Source organism: Dermochelys coriacea, chromosome 7, assembly GCF_009764565.3.
Source record: "Dermochelys coriacea isolate rDerCor1 chromosome 7, rDerCor1.pri.v4, whole genome shotgun sequence".
NCBI lineage: Eukaryota > Metazoa > Chordata > Testudines > Dermochelyidae > Dermochelys > Dermochelys coriacea.
Genome location: NC_050074.1, coordinates 51,366,002 through 51,383,235, shown reverse-complemented (window position 1 = coordinate 51,383,235; position 17,234 = coordinate 51,366,002). Strand labels below are relative to the sequence as shown.

Here is a 17,234-nt window from a genome sequence, read left to right as displayed (position 1 = left end):
CTTTTCGACTGGGCATCCCATTTAAAAACTGGACACCTAGCAACCCTATCCCCACACAGGGCTGGGTGAGGAGCCCGGCCCCAGAGCCAGTGGCTCTCAGGCTGTGTCCATCAGTGGGTGGCAGTGGGCACAGCACTCACCGGGGCACAGGATTCCTCCGTCAGCAGTGCAGTGCCCTGCTTGGGCAGGCACTCCAGCGCATCAAAGTAAAGCCATTGGGCCAGCGGCAAGAACTTCCCTGAGGCAGCCTGGGCACAGTGAGATGGGCAACATCAGTTCTCCTGGGACCCCGAGTGCCTGGCCAGTGCCCACCTGTAGCGCAGGGCTATTTGCGCTGGGTAGCAGAGCGGATAGCAGCACCAAGGGCTGGCTGCCACAAGAGGACCCAGCACACTGTGCCAGGCCCAGCAGTGTCACCAGGTGCCCAGCAGAGCAGAGCTGCCTGGCATGGGAACAGGCACCTGGACACCCCCAGACCTTCCTATCCCATCCTGCTGCGAGGGACTGCACCCCCAGTCCCCTGACCCCACTGCAATGGCACTGTGGCAGGTAATGCCACCTGCTGGCCATTTGTGCAGATGTAGCTCAGAGACAACAGAATCAGGATCCTGGGTCCCACCCAGGCCTGCCACTGGCACGCAGGCCAGTCCCCAAGACGAGGGAGTCAGGGACCCTGCCCAGCCACAGCACTACACACACAACGTGAGCTCTGCTTGCCACATCCCAGCAACCTACTTTGTAGCAACTAGCTCCTTTTCACCAGGGCACCTACACTGGGACAGCCAGAGGCTACGGGTCAGGAGTGAGGGGCACTGGCAGTGCTGGGGGGAACCAAGGGCCGGACTAGCAGGGGCTGCGAGTTGGGAGTGAGGGGCACTGGTAAAGCTGGAGAGGAGCCCAGGGCTGGGCGAGCAGGAAGCCGTGGGGTGGGAGTGAGGGGCACCAGCAGACCGGGAGGCCCAGGGCTGGGCTAACAGGGGCTGCAGGTCATGAGTGAGGGGCATTGGCAGAGCTGGGGGGAGCCCAGTCAGCAGTGAGGGGCATCAGCAGAGCTGGGCTGATCCCAGAACTGGGCTAGCAGGGGGCTGTGTGGCAGGAGTGTGATGAAGTGGGAATTTTCCCTCGTTATGTTGTATGTGAGTCTTACTGTTGAGCCTATGTCAGCTTTACTGTTTTGCAGGGACTCGCTGCAGGAAGCACACAGTGTGGAAGGGGAGGCTGAATGCTCCGAGGTCAGACCCAGGAAGGTCAAAGTTGTGTAAGCTTCGTGCCCTGGAGACAGTATGCTCAGAGAGGAGACATGCTCCCCCCAGAGTCCTGACTTGCTTCGTATGGAGTAGTTCCAGAGCATCGCCCAGTGACTCCGTGACAGGGAGTGAGGAGCAAGGGCAGATCTGGGAGGAGCCCAGGACTGGTCTAGCCAGGGGCTGTGGGTCAGTAGTGAGGCGCACCGGCAGAACTGGGGGGAACCCACAATTGTGCTAGCAGGGGCTGTGGGGTGGGAGTGAGAGGTACTGGTAGAGCTGAGGGGAGCCCAGTACTGGGCTAGCAGGGGGCTGTCAGGCGGGAGTGAGGGGCATTGCAGATGTAAGGGGACTGTTAGCCCCTTACTAGAACTGAGTGAGGTTTTTTGGTTGCTAGCTCCCAATACCAAAGGAAGGGGAAGGGTCAATGGGAAATCAGGACCCTGAGACTGACAGTCCCAGGGGCAATGGGGAGAAGCCAATGCTCCGGGTTAGCCTGATTGACAGGGAGGGCAGGCTAATGAGGGAGTCAGGAGTGCAGAGGGTCCCATCCTCCAGGTGAACTGGGGATGCCTGAAACAGAGTGGGGCTGAGGTAAGGAGAGAGCCGGGGACCAGGCTGAGCTGGGAGCAGAGCCGCACCAGCCAGAGGGGCCAAAGGAGCAGCCCAGAGGGCTGGAGGCAGAGCGGCAGCAGTGTTGGGGCTGAAGCTGGGGCTGTTCGGAGCAGCATGCATGGAAAAGCTGAAGAGAGTGAAGTTGGGGGGGACCCTGGGCAGAAGACCCAGTGCAGGGAAGAGTTGGGAGGGGGATCATAACCCCAACGGGGGGCAGAGGCTGGGAAGAAGGGTCCTGCAACCTAGAGCCTGAAGGTGTGTGGCCACTGCCAGAGCAAGTGTCCAACCCACAGCATCCCTGCAATACAGCCAGGGCCTGGGCAGGAGCCCTGGGCCATATGAGGAACAGATTGTGAACTTCCCTTACCCTCCAGAGATGACTGGTTGTGCTGACAGGTTTTCCTTTCACCTTTCCTGTTTTTTCCTTATTTTTTAATTGATTGCTGTTTATTAAATTGTATTTGCTTTGAACTGTATATAATGATCAGTGGGTCAGGGAAGCATCCAGTGCAGAGAGAGTACCCCAGAGTGGAGACACCCTAGCCCCTGCTCTAAGTGACCACAACAAGGTTGGGGGTTGAGTCCCCTTGGAATCCTGGGCCCAGCTTTGTTGGGGTTATGAGGACTCTGCCACACATGAGAGTAGAAGGGGTGTTCTCAAGGTCAGGCTGGCCTCTGGGTAAAGGGAGTGGGAGGGAGGACCCATTCCACCGGGATGGTGTATAAGCCAGGAAAGTTCCCCATAATAGCAGGATCAATTCCCCACTTACACACAGCTGGGGGAGACCAGGACTGGGGTAGAAGGTGGCTGCCAGGGAGCCAGCGCCTCCCAGACATTAGTCCCAGCCTAACCCAGCCTCCTCCTGCCCCAGCTGCACCCCCCGCCCTCCAGGAGACCCACTCTAGGGCGCCCCTTGAATTCGTCCACAAAGGTGGGCTGCAGCTTGACAGTTATGCTTGGATGGGGGCGCCACATGGTGGCTGTGTCAGGAACCCAGTGATTCTGGTCCACACTGGCATATGATAGCACCCAAGGGCATCAGGCGCAAGGTCTGAGTGGCTGGAAACCCCCCTCTCAACCCTCCCCCGCTCCCCAGGCACCTGATGTGGCCCTGCCCCTCCCAAGCCAGCAGCCAGGCCTCAGGCTCGCCCTGTCCTCCTCCTCCCGCCCAGCCTGGCCACGCACCTTCAGCACCTCCTGGGCAGCCAGGCCTCCAAGGAGGGCGGCCATGGGGCTCAGCTCCCCTGCGCTCACGTGGGCAAATGTCCGCACAAGCCCCTCGTCTAGCAGCTCCTGGTGTGCAGTCAGGCCTCGTGCCAACTCCAGCAGCCTCTTGGCATCTGCCTGCAGGGACGGGCACGGGTCAGGTGGGGGCGAGGCAGGACCCAGGCAGGGGGAGGGCACAGGCAGGGCACAGGTGCAAGTCAGGTCAGGGCTGGGGCAGGATGCAGGTGGGGGTGGGGCACAGGTGCAAGTTGGGCGCAGGCAGGGATGGGGTGCAGGTGGGGGCGGGATGCAGGCAGAGGGCACAAGGCCAGGAGGTGGCTAACCCCCAGGCAAGGGCCCTCCTCACCTGGGCTCTGGGCCGGGGCAGCTGTCCCATCTCGGCAACAAAGGCATGCAGTGCCCGGAAGGCCAGGTGCAAGCTGTGCCCTCGGTCGTCCATGGCTTTGATCTTCGGCTTGGCCAGGGCTGCTCTCAGAGGCTCCTGCAGGCAGAGATTGGAGTCTGGAGTGGCGCTGCCCAGGAAGCTGGGTACAGGCTAGGATGCACCCCCCACAGAGCAAGGCAGCTGGGCACAGGCAGGGCTAGGCTACTCTGCCCCATGACAGGCTCTTGGCATAGTGCTGCCAGCCTCTGAGAGACATGCCAGGGCCTGGACACATGCCCTGCAGCAGGAGACGGTGCCAGGCCCACACATCCATACCCCGAAGAGCTGTTGGGCCGAGACCTGGCACAGAATGGTCCCCCCATCTCCCCCAGGGACCCCGGGTGCAGATAGGGGATGGGCCCAGCCGGGGGCTGTGTTACAAATGACTATGTTTGAGCTACTGATGGGAGGACTCGTCTGCTGCCTCTCCCCTCTGGCAGATGTGTGGGTGTGACTGGGCAAGGCCGATATGGCGTCAGAGCGCAGAGCGGACATCTGGCTGAGCCGACAGGTCTTGGTTTGTCTGTGTTCATCTCTTGCCATCGCAGATTAGATTCTGGCCCATATAACCACTGTTCACTGCTTCGGAGTCACGTGGCGCACCAGGAAAGGCTGGGGAACACTCAGGCTGGGGAATGCTAGGCAGGAAACTGGCCTTGGTCCTTATACAGCCCCCCCACCCCACCCCATCCTATCACTGCTACACAAACTGGTCAAGTTTTCAGATTTGCTCTTCCACCCTTGGGGCCCGTGTGCGCCCGCTTGCTGCTGAGCCCGCTCCCCACTGTGCCCACCGAGCCCATTGCCCACTAAGCCTGCTGTGCCTGCTCCCCACTGCATCCGCTGAACCAGCTGCCCACTGAGCCTGCCATGCTCATTGCCCACAGAGCCCACTCCCCACTGAGACAGCTGCCCACTGCACCCGCAGAGCCCACTGCGCCTTCTGTGCCCACTCCCCACTGCGCCCACTGAGCCCGCTGCCCACTGAGCCTGCTGAGTCCACTCCCCCCTGCGCCCACTGAGCCTGCTGCCCACTGAATCTGCTGAGCCCACTCGCCACTGTGCCCACTGAACCCACTGCCCACTGAGCCTGCTGTGCCCACTCCCCACTGAGCCTGCTGCCCACTGAGCCTGCTGTGCCCGCTCCCTCCTGCACTCACTGAGCCCATTGCCCACTGAGCCCACTCCCTGCTGTGCCCGCTGTCCACTGAGCCCACTCCTCACTGCATCTGCTGAGCCAGCTGCCCACTGAGCCTGCCATGCTCACTGCCCATAGAGCCCACTCCCCACTGAGCCAGCTGCCCACTGCACCTGCAGAGCCCACTGCGCCTTCTGTGCCCACTCCCCACTGTGCCCACTGCCCACTGAGCCTGCTGTGCCCACTCCCCACTGAGCCAGCTGCCCACTGCGCCTTCTGTGCCCACTCCCCACTGAACCAACTGCCCACTGAGCCTGCTGTGCCTGCTCCCCGCTGCACCCACTGAGCCCATTGCCCACTGAGCCCACTCCCTGCTGTGCCCGCTGTCCACTGAGCCCACTCCCCACTGCATCCGCTGAGCCAGCTGCCCACTGAGCCTGCCGTGCTCACTGCCCACAGAGCCCACTCCCCACTGAGCCAGCTGCCCACTGCACCCGCAGAGCCCACTGCGCCTTCTGTGCCCACTCCCCACTGTGCCCACTGAACCCACTGCCCACTGAACCTGCTGTGCCTGCTCCCCACTGAGCCTGCTGCCCACTGAGCCTGCTGTGCCCACTCCCCGCTGCACCCACTGAGCCCACTGCCCACTGAGCCTGCTGAGCCCACTCCCCACTGCGCCCACTGAACCAGCTGCTCACAGAGCCTGCTGTGCCCACTCCCCACTGCGCCCACTGAGCCCGCTGCCCACTGAGCCTGCTGAGCCCACTCCCCACTGCACCCACTGAGCCTGCTGCCCACTGAATCTGCTGAGCCCACTCCCTGCTGTGCCCGCTGAGCCTGCTGCCCACTGAGAATGTTGTGCCTGCTCCCCACTGCGCCCCTGCCTGCTGAGCCCACTGCCCAGCATCTCCTCAGGCCTCATCCTCCCTGGAGTTCTACTGCAGAACAGCCCCCGCGCCTCAGTTCCCCAAGTTAACACCACAGCAATCCCAGTTTCTAGCCATGGGGAACAGGGCTGATTCGCAGAGGGCCTGGGGCATTGTCCACTAAATGTCCCAGCGCCCAGCCTCCGGAACACCCCACAGTGCACAGAGCCTGTGTTGGGCACCTACGCTCTCTGTGCCAAGAATGAGGAGGCTCAGAGTGGGATCTCCAAATGCCAGTAGGCTGGATGGGGTCTTCCCCCCGCAGAATGGGGCATGCTAAGCCCCACCTCTCACAGAGTTCAGCGCCTAACTCCCCAGGGCAGGGAGACATTAGGCTCAGCCTGGTGATCCATGAACGGGGACTCCTCTGGAGTCAGGCGGCTCCATACACAGCGGTAGGTGAGACCCACTTGTAGCCCTGGGGTTAGTGCCCTATTCAAACCCTTCTGATGGGGGGGGGGAGGGGGCTGGGATCATCCCCACCCTGGGCTCGTGCTCTAGCCATTGGGCAAGAAGTTACAAGGTGGATAGTGCCCCATCTCCTCTCCTCCAGCCAGTCTCTAGTGGGGCCCTATCTAGCACACAGCATCTGAGCACACTGACTGGATCGGGCCCACATGCCCCATGAGCATTGCCCTCATCTGCCTGGTTAGCAAATTGTTTGGGTGCGTTGGTGGGAGGCTGATATCCAGACGCTGGAGCAGTACGCCCATGCTGAGTGGAACCGGGGGCACCACGGGAGCATTGACCTGACAACGAGGCGCCGACTGAGCTCAGGTGCCTACAGCATTTGGTGGGAGTTTGGGGAACTGCAGCAGAGCCTAAAATTGGAACTTCAGCACCAAGCCCTTTGCGAATCCAGCCCTAAGTCTCCATAAAGAGGAACAAAGAGGATGAGAGAATTACAGACCAGTCAGCCTCACTTTGCTCCTTGGAGGAAATGAACAAACCAGCCTGTTGTGAGCACCCCCAGAATGATCAGGGCTAAGGCATCACCAGCAAGGATCGGTCAAGAACAAATCATGGCAAACCAGCCTTCCTGCTTTGTCGGGGTTCCTGGCCCAGTGGACAAAAGGGGAGCAGTAGAACAGATGTATCTTGACTTTAATAAGACTTTTGACCCAGTTCCTCACGACATTCTCATAAGCAAACTAGGAGAATGTGGTCTAGATCAGGGGTGGGAAAACTTTTTCACCCGAGTCCACATCTGGGTGGGGAAATTGCATGCAGGGCCAAAAATGTAGGGCTGGGGCAGAGGGTTGGGATGCAGGAGGGGTGCGGCAGGGAGTTCAGGGCAGGGGGTTAGGGGTGCAGGAGGGGTTCAGGGTGCAGACTCCGGCCTGGCGCCACTTACCTTGAGCAACTCCCGGGTGGCAGCGGCGCGCAGAGGGGCTAAGACAGGCTCCCTGCCTGCCCTGGCCCCGTGCTGCTCCTGGAAGCGGCCAGTACCACATCCCTGCGGCCCCTGGGGGAGGCAGGGCAGAGGGCTCCGCGTGCTGCCCTCACCTGTGAGCCGGATCCAAAGCCCTGATGGGCTGGATGCGGCCTGTAGTTTGTCCACCCTTGGTCTAGATGAAATTACTATAATATGGGTGCACAATTGGCTGAAAAGCCATTCTCAAAGATTAGTTATACTGGGAAAGTGCATCTAGTGGGGTCCTGCAAGGGTCAGTCCTGCAACTGGTACTATTCAATGTTTTCATTAATAACGGATAATGAAGTTGTGACGTTATTAATATGAACTTGGACCGTATAGATCCTTGTTGCCACCACTGTTATATATTTGCAGCAAATATTGTACAAAGGTTGTCATGTTAGGTGACTATGGAAAGTTTATAATTTGTTGGGTATAATTATGCTATTTGAATGTGTGTATCATTTTTGTAGTTGAATTTATGAATATTGGTTATGTACTTGTATATCAATGTGTTTTGATTCTAAGTAGCCTCAGTGAAGCATTTGGTCAGCTTCTTGAGAAAGGACTATTCTCAGTAAGTGCCCAGTCAAGAAACACTTAACTGACAATGGACTTTGGGAGACGCCAATCCACATCTGAGCTTTCCTGGGAACTTTCAAACTAACATGTAAACAATGGCGTTGGCCTGCAAACTGAGTCATGCATGGACACATGGCTTGGCCATGTGACTCCAGACTCCATCTCGTTACTGTGATTTTCCACAGTCAGAACAAAGGGGTGTCCTTTCATGGGAAGAGACTATAAAAGGAAGCTGCATCTCCTCCATCTTGTCTTCAATCCTGCTTCTGACCTTTGGAGGGACTTTGTTCAGAGCTTCAGTTTCTAGCAAAGGACTGAATGACCCATCCCAGCTGTGGATGTACTCCAGAGACTTGATTTGAACCTGCAGCTTTTTCCATCACTGCTACAAGCGTGAACCAAGAACTTTGCCGGTTTCAGAGTAGCAGCCGTGTTAGTCTGTATTCGCAAAAAAGAAAAGGAGTACTTGTGGCACCTTACAGACTAACAAATTTATTTGAGCATAACCTTTCGTGAGCTATAGCTCACTTCATCGGATGCATCCGATGAAGTGAGCTGTAGCTCACGAAAGTTTATGCTCAAATAAATTTTAGTCTGTAAGGTGCCACAAGTACTCCTTTTCTTTTTTTAAGAATTTTGCCATTACTTTATGTAATTGATTCCATTTAACCAATTCTAGCTCTCATCTATATCTTTTTCCTTTTATGAATAAACCTTTCGATTTTAGATTCTAAAGGATTGGCAACAGTGTGATTTGTGGATAAGATCTGATTTATATATTGACCTGGATCTGGGGTTTGGTCCTTTAGGATTGAGAGAACCTTTTTTCTTGTACTGGGATATTGGTTTTCATAATCATTCGTCCCCATAATGAGCGGCACTGGTGGTGATACTGGAAAACTGGAGTGTCTAAGGGACACTTGCTTGTATGACTTATGGTTAGCTAGTGGGGTAATACCAAAGTCCTCTCTGTCTGTATGTCTGGTTTGGTCTGGTGTGCTAAGGAACCCCAGCCTTGGGCTGTAATTGCCCTGCTCTAAGCAATTTGTCCTGAACTGGTACTTTCAGAAGTGTCCCATCAAGGGCAACATCATTACAGGAGTGGAGAGCATGCTTATCAAAAGTGCAAATGACACTGAACTGGGAGGGGTTGTAAATGCTCTGGAGGACAGGATTATAATTCAAAATTATCTGAACACACTGGAGAAATGGCCTGAATTAAACAGGATTAATTTCAATAAGGACAAATGCAAAGTACTCCATTTAGGAAGGAACAATCAGTTGCACACATACAAAATGAGAAATGACTGCTGAGGAAGAAAAACTGCAGAAAGGGATCTGGGGGTCATAGTGGATCACAAGCTAAATATGACTCAACAGTATAACACTGTTGCAAAAAAAGTGAACATCATTCTGGGATGTATTAGCAGGAGTATTGTAAGCAAGACACAAGAAATAATTCTTCCACTCTATTCCGCACTGACTAGGCTTCAGTTGGAGTATTGTGTCCAGTTCTGGGTGCCACATTTCAGGAAAGATGAGGACAAATTGGAGAAGGCCAGAGAAGAGCAACAAAAATTATTAAAGATCTAGAAAACATAACCTATGAGGGAAGATTGGGAAAAAAATGTTTTTTTTTAAGTCTGGAAAAGAAGACTGAGGGGGGACATGATAATAGTTTTCAAGTACATAAAAGGTTGTTACAAAGAGGAGGGAGAAAAACTGTTCTTCTTAACCTCCGAGGGTAGGACAAGAAGCAATGGGTTTAAATTGCAGCAGGGGATGTTTAGGTTGGACATTAGGAAAAACTTCCTGTCAGGGTGGTTAAGCATTGGAATAAATTGCCCAGAGAGGTTGTGGAGTCTCCGTCACTGGAGACTTTTAAGAGCAGGTTGGACACACACCTGTCAGGGATGGTACAAGTAATATGTAGCAGGCCTAAATGACCTCAAGAGGTCCCTCCCAGACTGCATTTCTAGGAGTCTGAGTACTTGTGTGCACCCCACACAAGGCCTGGAGGAATAAAGCTGGCAAAGGAGCCAATCAGTTGCCCACGGAGAAGGAGCCAGGGAGCAGGGATTTCATTAGAGGAGGCTCTGCTGGGCAGGAGCAGGTTGGCCCATACAAGCAGGAAGCTGGCACCTGCGGGGGCTGCAGTCCCTCCCTGGGATGGGTGTTGGGGCTAGAGCAAGCAGCCTACTCCTCGGAGGAGGGTTTGGAGCTGGTACAGTCAGGGGTAAAGGGGGGGAGGGGAGGGAAGAGAAACCAGATGCTGTAGGAAGGAGTCCAGGGAAAGAGCAAGGGCTGCAGGAAGCAGCCAGAGAGTTGTGAGGTGTGGGGCCCCGAACTGGACCCTGGAGTAGCAGGTGGGCTGGGTTCTCCTGCCAGCCCCTGCGGATGTGGCAATAGAAGACTGCCTGAGGCTGTTTGTGTGGAAGGGCTTTGGGTAACCCCAGAAGGGGGACCCTGTAGGGAGCCAGCCGGAGGCGAAAGGGGCTGCAGGGTGAGCCAGGACAGGCGAAGACACTGCCAGAGGAGGGTGCGATGCCTGGCAGAGCTAATCCCCAAGAGGCCCTTGTGGAGAGGAAGCAGGTGCTGTAGGAGGAAGCCCAAGGAACCAGTTGGGCTGGACCTATGAAGACAGGGGCTGCTGGGAAGGTTGCAGTCCCGCTGGACACTGGGAGGAGGGCTGGAAGGCTACAGGGCCAGGTAGCCCACAGTCCCTCCCGGGAGGTGGAGGTTAGCAAACCCCAGAGAGGCGCAGGGTCAGGTGGCAGGAGAGGGCTCAAAGGGAACAGGCCTTGGCGGCTGAGCAGAGGAGCCCCGAGTCAGAATCCAGAACAGAGAGTAGGTCCGGGGCCCTGCCAGCCACTAAGGAGTGGTGCTGGGGCATGAAAGGGAGTCTGCCAGGAAGTGAGACTGGTGCCTGGAAGGGAAAAGGCCTGTAGTGGCTTGGCCGGAGGCTGAGTCACCAAGAGGCAGCAGCAGCTTGGGGCACCCGCCGGCGACAGAGACAGAGGGAGGGAGGGCCTGCGACTGCAGGAAGAGGCTCCACCTGTCAAGCTATACCCCAGTGACCAGGGGAGGGGCCAGTCCAGTGGAGCCCCCATCATGGGAATGAGACATTTTACCAACGTTCAACATACTCACAGGCCTGATGATTAACAGTGGGTGGAGATGGACGCCAACCTCCTGGGGCTGCCCTGACTGACACTGGGCACTTCACCCCTGAACAAGAGCATCCACACAAGGGTTCGGGGCAGTGCATCCCCACGGCATGGCCTGGCTTCACACCTTTAGTGTCACACCTTGGAGACATACCCTTACTAAGACAAGCCTCAGTCAGTTCCTTTATTTTCACAGGCTTTCCCTGGGATTCCATGGCATGCCCACAGCAGGGCCTGCAACCAGTCTGACGCAAAGCCCTGTGCTGGCGAAGAAACAGCGCGAGGGCTCATCTGCACTAGAGAATTAGGTTGGTTTAACTACATCAGTCAGGCATGTGAAAAATCCACGTCCCCTTGGCAGAGTTAAGCTGTCCCTGGGTAGATGGAGCAGGAATTCTTCCATGACCTAGCTACTGCTGCTGAGGGAGGTGGATTGCCCACACTGACAAGAGAGCCCCTCCCGTTGGCACAGGTATTGTCTACACCAGGGGTAGGCAACCTATGGCACGCGTGCCAAAGGCAGCACATGAGTTGATTTTCAAGGGCACTCACACTGCCCGGGTCCTGGCCACTGGTCTGGGGGGCTCTGCATTTTAATTTAAATTTTAAAATTTTAAATGAAGCTTAAACATTTTTAAAACCTTATTTACTTTACATACAACAATCATTTAGTTATATATTATAGACTTATAGAAAGAGACCTTCTAAAAACATTAAAATGTATTACTGCCACGTGAAACCTTAAATGACAGTGAATAAATGAAGACTCGGCACACCGCTTCTGAAAGGTTGCTGACCCCTGATCTACACTGAACACTTACAGTGGCATGCTCCAGCATTTTAAGTGTAGACAAGTCCTTAGCCACACAATTGGTATCAGAGTTGTCAAGTTCTAGATAATAATGGTTAATTTAGCATTATAGTCTGTGTCCTCACTGTTAAGAAAATGTGTGTTTACTGTGTGATAATTAATATGCACTGGCACAGGGTTGGGCAAACTTTTTGGCCCGAGGGCCACATCTGGGTATGGAAATTGTATGGCGGGCCATGAATGCTCTTGAAATTGGGGGTTGGGGCATGGGAGGGGGTGAGAGCTCTGACTGGGGGTGCAGGCTCTGGAGTGGGGCCAGAAATGAGTTCAGGGTGCAGGAGGGGGCTCTGGACTGGGGTTGCGGGCTCTGGGGTGCAGGAGATTGCTCCAGGCTGGGATGGAGGGTGGGAGGGGATCAGGGCTAGGGAAGGGGGTTGGGGCGTAGGCTCTGGGCGGCGCTTACCTCAAGCAGCTCCCAGAAGCAGCGGCATGTCCCCCCTGCAGCTCCTACATGGAGGTGCGGCCAGGCAACTCTGCACACTGCCCTGTCTGTAGGCGCCACCCCTGCAGCTCCCATTGGCCACAGTTCCCGGCCAATCGGAGCTGTGGGGGCAGCGCTTGGGGTGGGGGCAGCGTGCGGAGCCCCCTGGCTACCCCTACATGTAGGAGCCAGATGGGGGACATGCCGCTGCTTCTGGGAGCCACGTGGAGTGCTGCAAGCCCCTGACCCCACTCCCCGGCTGGAGCGCCGGAGTGGGGCAAGCCCCAGACCCTGCTGCCCAGTGGGAGCTTGACGGCCGGATTAAAAAGTCTGGAGGGTTGGATGCGGCCCCCGGGCCGTAGTTTACCCACCCCACATTAGCATCTCCCTGTTAAGACCCAGTGCTCTACATGCCCCACTAACAGGTATACAGGTGAAACCAGACAATCTCTATGGAATGAACTCGCACAGGAAAAAAGACAAAGGACAAAAACATGCCATCTGCCACCTATGGGTGTACACTTCTCACACAGCGATCACTCCATGTCTGACCTCTCAGTCCTCGGCCACACAGGAAACCTGCACAACTCCTTCAAAAGACGAGCCTGGGAGCTTACGTTCATAACTTTGCTAGACACTAAAAATCATGGTCTTAATAAAGACACTGGATTTATAGCTTATTACAACAATCCCCTCTCCCTTTGTGTCCTGTGACTACAGGGGTGTTATTGGGCTACTCTACATTAAATGGTTCCTTACAATATGTGTAACTACTTATGCTAAAACTATCTGTTCAGTCTTATATATAGCCAGGACACTCTCAGTAGGTTTCCAGAGCTGAAGAAGAGCTCTGTGTGGCTTGAAAGCTTGTCTCTCTCCCCAGCAGAAGCTGGTTCAATCAAAGCTATTCCCTCACCCACTTCATGTCTCTAACATGCTGGGACTGACACAGCCACTGCAAACATAGTGGAGAGACAGCATTTTAGTTTCTCCAAAAGGCAGCCAAGGCAAAGGAGTAACAGCATAATTCACCTTAAAAATCCTTGCTTTCAGCAGTAGAGAGCAGTAAACTTGTCAGAATGATACTGAAATGTATCATAACACAATATGTAACATATATATTTGATCCATTGGTGGATCAAAGGAAAGGGAAGAAGTTTGACACCCAAGCAGGAAATCACCCAGCCTTGATGTCCTGAGCCCAAAGAATTAACATGAGGATTAAAACAAAGGAGAAAAGGATGAAATTTAAAATTAAAACCTAATGTCACCATACAGACAGGAAGTGCTGTCCCAGAAACACCGTGAGCTGTGACTGCTGAAGGTACTAGTGACATATAGTGCATGGCTACATTGGAAACTTCAAAGCGCTATCACGGGAATGCTCTCATGGCAGCGCTTTGAAGTGCGAGTGTGGTTGCGCGTGAGCGCTGGGAGAGAGCTCTCCCAGCGCTCCTGGTACTTCACCTCCATGAAGGGATTAGCTCTGAGCACTGGGAGAGCAGCTCCCGGCACTCAGAGCCTGTCTACACTAACACTCAGGGGGGTGATTTTTCATACCCCTAAGCCAGCAAATTGGAGTGCTATAAAATGTAAGTGTAGACAAGCCCATAGTCAGTGATTTACTCTCAAGTGGCAGTGCCACCCGCCAGCCCCCCGGTAAGGACAACCCACAATGAAGTGCCAAGGGAAATCAGGGTAACATTTTCAAATAAAGAATGGCTAGGAGTGATACTGGCCTAGCAGTGGCAGGCACCAGAGCAGGAACGAGAACAGTGGCCAAGGCAAATTTGCGATGGACGTTCTGCAGAAAGAATCTGAGCCGGAATTCCCGTATGCACTAAACCATGGCTGACAACTGTCACTTTTGTGGGGCAAAATACAGCACTGAATGGAGTCTCCCTCAGCCACCCAGCACATCCCAGAGGCTGGGGCAGAGCTGCCTTGGCTAGGCAACACGGCCCTGGGAGACAGGCACTGAGCTGCACTGTCCTGGCAGAGGAAACAAAAAGACCCTCTGCCCCCCGTGATACATGAAGGGTGGGGAAGAGGTAGCTCCCTTTGATGGACATCTAGCCAGCCAGTTAGCTGTAAAATCCCTCTTGGTCTGTTCTCTGCTTGGTTTACCTGTAAAGGGTTAACAAGCCCACAGGTAAAAGAAAAGAAGTGGGCAGCTGACCAAAAGAGACAATGGGAAGGCTAGAACTTTTTAAAATTGGGAAAAAAAACCTTTCCCTTTGTCTGTTGTTCTCTGGGCTGCAGGGATCGAGCAGCAATGCTGTAAGAAGCTTAAGCCAGGTATGATTATAGATTATCAATTCATACCACGAACCTACTTATCTGAAGCCTCAGATATGTACGTAAAATTAGGGAATGTCTAAAAAGAAGCAATTAGGGTTATTTCTTTTATTTCTTATTGGCTTGTGGACTCCTCTGTGCTAACCCCAGATGCTTTTGTTTGCTTGTAACCTTTAAGATGAACCCCCAAGAAAGCTATTTTGGGTGCTTAATTTTTGGAATTGCTCTTTTAAAATCTAGCAAATGCCTAAGTTCCAGATGTATTTTCTATCTTTTTTAAGAACAGGATTGGATTTTTGATGTCCTAAGAGATTTGTGTATATGCTGTTTGACTAGCTGGTGGCAACAGCTAATTTCCTTTGTTTTCTTTCTCAGCTCTTCCCTGGAGGCAGTGGGTGGGTGAAGGGGCTTGAGGGTACCCCACAGGGAGGAATTCCCAAGAGCTTCCTTCCTGGGTCCAAGGGGGTTTTTTGCATTTGGGTGGTGGCAGCGTTTACCAAGCCAAGGTCAGAGAAAAGCAGTAACCTTGGGAGTTTAATACAAGCCTGGAGTGGCAAGTATTAAATTTTAGAATCCTTGCAGGTCCCCCACTTTCTGCACTCGGAGTGACAGCGTGGGGATTCAGCCTTGACACTTCCACATTGCAAATGCCCCCCTTCCCTGGGGTAACTGTTACCCCTTCTGCCCCAAGGTAGCAGTACCCCAGCTCCTACCCCCAGCCCTGATTTGGCCCCTGTTCGACCTCTGCCTCTGGCAGTTTGCCCCTCCTGTGCAGTCAGTTTGGCCGCAGCCTGGCCCTCTCTCCGCTCTCCCCCCCCCCCCGCCAATTTTCCCCCTCCAGCCCTAGGGAACAGGAGGTCCCCTAGGGGGGCAGCACGAGGCAGTGGCTCCAGCAGACGTTACTGAGCATCCACAAGGACATGTTTGGTCCAAGCAAAGCAGCAAATTCTGATGGGCAGCAGTTTGTAACACTGCACCAGTTTGTGGGGTGGGGGCCCAGACAGTCGTGGGAGCAGAGTGGGGGGCCCAGCCAGCCACAGATGAGGAAACTGGGGGGGGGGAGGTGAGCAGGGAGCCCGGCCAGCCGTGGGGGCCCCGGGGTGTGTGTGTGTGTGCAGAGTAGTGGGGCCCAGCCAACTGCAGAGGGGCCTTGATGGGGGGGAGGGGGGTTGGCTGGGGATATACTCACGTAGGAGTACAGCTGTGGCACCTTCACCTGGGTGATGACTCCACCGCGCTGGTATGGGGCAAAGAAGGCCGTGTCCCCAATCTCCAGCATGAACTCATCTGGGGAAGGCAGTGCCTGGGTGAGGGAGGCCCTGAGTCTCCACACCTCCTCCCCAGTTGTGTAAGCCTGTGGCAGCTGGGCATGGCCTGTGGGTAAGGGCGTCTCTGCCATCTCAGCCTGGCCAGACCTGCCCAGGGACCCTCACCATGGCCCGACCCAGAGCCAGGAGCCCAAGGCCAGCCTAGCCCTGGCACAGGCCCTGGCACTAGGGAACTTACATGGGCCCAGGTGGGCACACGGTGGGTTGGACAGAGCCCAGCAGCCCCCACCTGGGGCTGGGCTGAAAGCAGGGAGCCAGCGGGGAAGCCCTCATCCCTCTCTGCCCCCATCGGAGAGGTGGGGCTCAATGACTTTCAGTGAAAAACTACATTTCAGCCCCCATTGCAGCGGCCTCCCCACAGAGCAGGGTCCCCAAAATGCTGCCCTGCCCTTTGCCCCCAGAGTGGGGTCCCTCCCAATGCTCTCCTGCCCCCAGGCCCTCAGAATGGGATCCCCCAATGCTCCCCGGCCCTGGGATCCCCACCCCTGTGCTCTCCTGGCCCCAGCCAGTGGGGGCTCACCCAGAACATGGATGGCGCGGGGCTTGCAGCCATTCAGCTGGCTCATGCCCTCCACATCTGAGAATGTCACAAAGTCACCATCTGCAAAGCCATGGCCGTGGCCCTGCCCGTCCCTGCAGGTCACCACCCCAGGATTGCCCTGCGGAGAGAGAAGGGGTCAGCAACCCCACTTGGGCCACATGGCAAGGGGGTTACAGGAGGAAGGGTGACCTTGGGGCATCCCACGTAGGGGAAGGGGATGACAAGGTGGGAATTTTTGTAATATTTTACGAAGCCCATGTGTGTCTCAGTTTCCCCATATTGTTCCCCAGGGTGGAAAAGGCCTGTATGCTCTCGGGGTGGAGGTGGGCCACGGATGTGTGGATGTTGCCTAGGGGGACACATGGGCATGTGGGTATCACCAGGGAGTCTGATGGGTGTCTGAGCATCGCCCAGTGGTCTGAGCTGGAGGGCGGCAGTCACTGAGGACTGGCTGAGGCCGACTTGTACAATGGAGACACTGAGGAAACAGTGGCAGAGCCAGTCACCAGGACAGGGACCCACAGTGCCCCACAGCCCAAAGAGAGCGTGATCCCACAGCTCCGCAGGGATGCTGGGCACAGAGCCAGTCCGAGAGCGAAGGCCAGCTTGTCATGGCGCTGGCTTGGCCAGGGTGGGCAAGGGATGAACTCCTGCCTCTCGGGGATCCCTCTGTGGTGCCTGGGTGACTCCTGGCTGGGGGCCTGGGCCCTGAGTGGGGAGACCAAGTTTCCCCAGGTGCCCGGCTGAGGCCCCAGCGAAGGCGCTTGGCCTGGCTGTACCTGCGAGATGTGCTGGACGTAGGCACAGACGGGCTCGGCCTCCGAGGGTTCGTTGACCACGAAGTTCTCCCCGAAGTCACAGAACAGCTGCCTAGAGGCAGGAACGGGCTGGGTCAGCACCCCTGACCAGTGCACCTCCCTCCCCACAGCATCTCCTACTGGGAGAGGCTGGGACTGGAGTAGCTGAGGGCTCCCCACATAGCCACTGTCCCTACTCACCCCTCCACAGCGGCCCCTGCTGGGAGAGGCTGAGGCTGA

The 17,234-nt window shown here is 55.6% G+C and overlaps 1 protein-coding gene across 11 annotated transcripts in view; it reads right to left on the bottom strand.

Annotated features, from left to right (window-relative positions):
* UBA7 (ubiquitin like modifier activating enzyme 7) overlaps positions 1 to 17,234 on the bottom strand; it is a 52,395-nt gene that overhangs the window by 27,149 nt on the left and 8,012 nt on the right. For 8 of the 11 annotated variants that reach the window (XR_006282600.1, XR_006282601.1, XM_043518382.1 and 5 more), the window contains exons 6-11: positions 16,977 to 17,067; positions 16,177 to 16,315; positions 15,518 to 15,615; positions 3,434 to 3,568; positions 3,046 to 3,204; positions 141 to 248 (exon numbers count right to left, since the gene is read on the bottom strand). Coding sequence is in view for 9 of the 11 variants with exons in the window: in XM_043518382.1 (XP_043374317.1) it covers positions 141 to 248; positions 3,046 to 3,204; positions 3,434 to 3,568; positions 15,518 to 15,615; positions 16,177 to 16,315; positions 16,977 to 17,067 (730 nt within the window). In the remaining 2 variants the exon portion in view is untranslated. The remainder of the gene's footprint in view (positions 1 to 140; positions 249 to 3,045; positions 3,205 to 3,433; positions 3,569 to 15,517; positions 15,616 to 16,176; positions 16,316 to 16,976; positions 17,068 to 17,234) is intronic. The other 3 variants (XM_043518385.1, XM_043518388.1, XM_043518384.1) reach the window with 2 other exon arrangements.